Consider the following 2,012-nt stretch of genomic DNA (forward strand, 5'->3'; position numbering starts at 1 on the left):
ACCAGCAGTCCACACCAGTACTTCCCGCAGGGAAACAGAGCACCAGCAGTCCATACCAGCACTTCCCGCAGGGACACAGAGCACCAGCAGTCAATACCAGCACTTCCCGCAGGGAGACAGAGCACCAGCAGTCCACACCAGCACTTCCCACAGGGACACAGAACACAAGCACACCACACCAACACTTCCACTGGAACATGGAACACCAACAGACCATACTAACACTTCCCACAGGGACTGAGAACGTCAAGACATACCAACAATATATCCCATGTGATAACAGAATACCATCCGAGTAGACCGACACAATGCTCAGAGAGGGAATATCACAAGATTACTATCATACCTTCTGCCTGGACAAAAGAGTAGCCTGCCTTTCCCCAGTGGCACACAGATGGAAACACTATAAATGCCTCCCTTGTCCATCCACAGAGGGACAAAGGTTACCAGTAGGCCTTGCACACACAGCCCACAGTGACCGACACCAGGCCTTGCACACACAGCCCACAGTGACTGACACCCCAGGCCTTGTACACACAGACCACAGTGACCGACATCAGGCCTTGCGCACACAGCCCACGGTGACCGACACCAGGTCTTGCACTCACATCCCACAGTGACTGACACCAGGCCTTGCACTCACATCCCACAGTGACCGACACCAGGCCTTGCACACTCATCCCACTGTGACTGACAACACCAGGCCTTGCACACACATTCCACAGTAACTGACAACACCAGGCCTTACACACGCATCCCACAGTGTCCGACACCAGGCCTTGCACACACATCCCACAGTGACTGACAACACCAGGCCTTGGACACACATTCCAGTGACTGACAACACCAGGCCTTGCACACACAGCCCACAGTGACTGACAACACCAGGCCTTGTACACACAGACCACAGTGACCGACATCAGGCCTTGCGCACACAGCCCACGGTGACCGACACCAGGTCTTGCACTCACATCCCACAGTGACTGACACCAGGCCTTGCACTCACATCCCACAGTGACCGACACCAGGCCTTGCACACTCATCCCACTGTGACTGACAACACCAGGCCTTGCACACACATTCCACAGTAACTGACAACACCAGGCCTTACACACGCATCCCACAGTGTCCGACACCAGGCCTTGCACACACATCCCACAGTGACTGACAACACCAGGCCTTGGACACACATTCCAGTGACTGACAACACCAGGCCTTGCACACACAGCCCACAGTGACTGACAACACCAGGCCTTGTACACACAGCCCACAGTGACCGACACCAAGCCTTCCACACACAGCCCACAGTGAATAACACCAGGGCTTGCACACACAGCCCACAGTGAACGGCACCAGGCCTTGCACACACAGCCCATAGTGACTGACAACAACCCAGCCCCTTGCACACAGCCCACAGTGACCGACACCAGGCCTTGCGCACACAGCCCACAGTGACCGACACCAGGTCTTGCACTCACATCCCACAGTGACCGACACCAGCCTTGCACACTCATCCCACAGTGACTGACATCACCAAGCCTTGCACACGCATCCCACAGTGTCCGACACCAGACCTTGCACTCACATCCCACAGTGACTGACACCAGGCCTTGCACACTCATCCCACAGTGACTGACATCACCAAGCCTTGCACATGCATCCCACAGCGCCCGACACCAGACCTTGCACACACAGCCCACAGTGAACCGACACCAGGCCTTGCGTACACAGCCCACAGTGACTGACACCAGGCCTTGCACTCACATCCCGCAGTGACTGACACCAGGCCTTGCACACTCATCCCACAGTGACTGACAACACCAGGCCTTGCACAAACATCTCACAGTGACCTACACCAGGCCCTGCACACTCATTCCACTGTGACTGACAACACCAGGCCTTGCACACACATTCCACAGTAACTGACGACACCAGGCCTTGCACACACAACCCACAGTGACTATCAGCACCAGAAGGCCTTATCACTGCTTGCACAGGAAAGAGAACATGTA

At 55.7% G+C, this 2,012-nt stretch overlaps 1 protein-coding gene across 1 annotated transcript in view; it reads left to right on the forward strand.

Moving 5' to 3' along the window:
- The first annotated feature begins 1,654 nt into the window (after positions 1–1,654).
- Positions 1,655–2,012, forward strand: part of megf8 (multiple EGF-like-domains 8) — a 49,460-nt gene continuing 49,102 nt past the window's right edge. The window contains exons 1-2 of the mRNA XM_069942434.1: positions 1,655–1,701; positions 1,958–2,009. Of these exons, the coding sequence (XP_069798535.1) occupies positions 1,655–1,701; positions 1,958–2,009 (99 nt within the window). The remainder of the gene's footprint in view (positions 1,702–1,957; positions 2,010–2,012) is intronic.

This window comes from Narcine bancroftii, chromosome 5 (assembly GCF_036971445.1).
Source record: "Narcine bancroftii isolate sNarBan1 chromosome 5, sNarBan1.hap1, whole genome shotgun sequence".
Classification (NCBI taxonomy): domain Eukaryota; kingdom Metazoa; phylum Chordata; class Chondrichthyes; order Torpediniformes; family Narcinidae; genus Narcine; species Narcine bancroftii.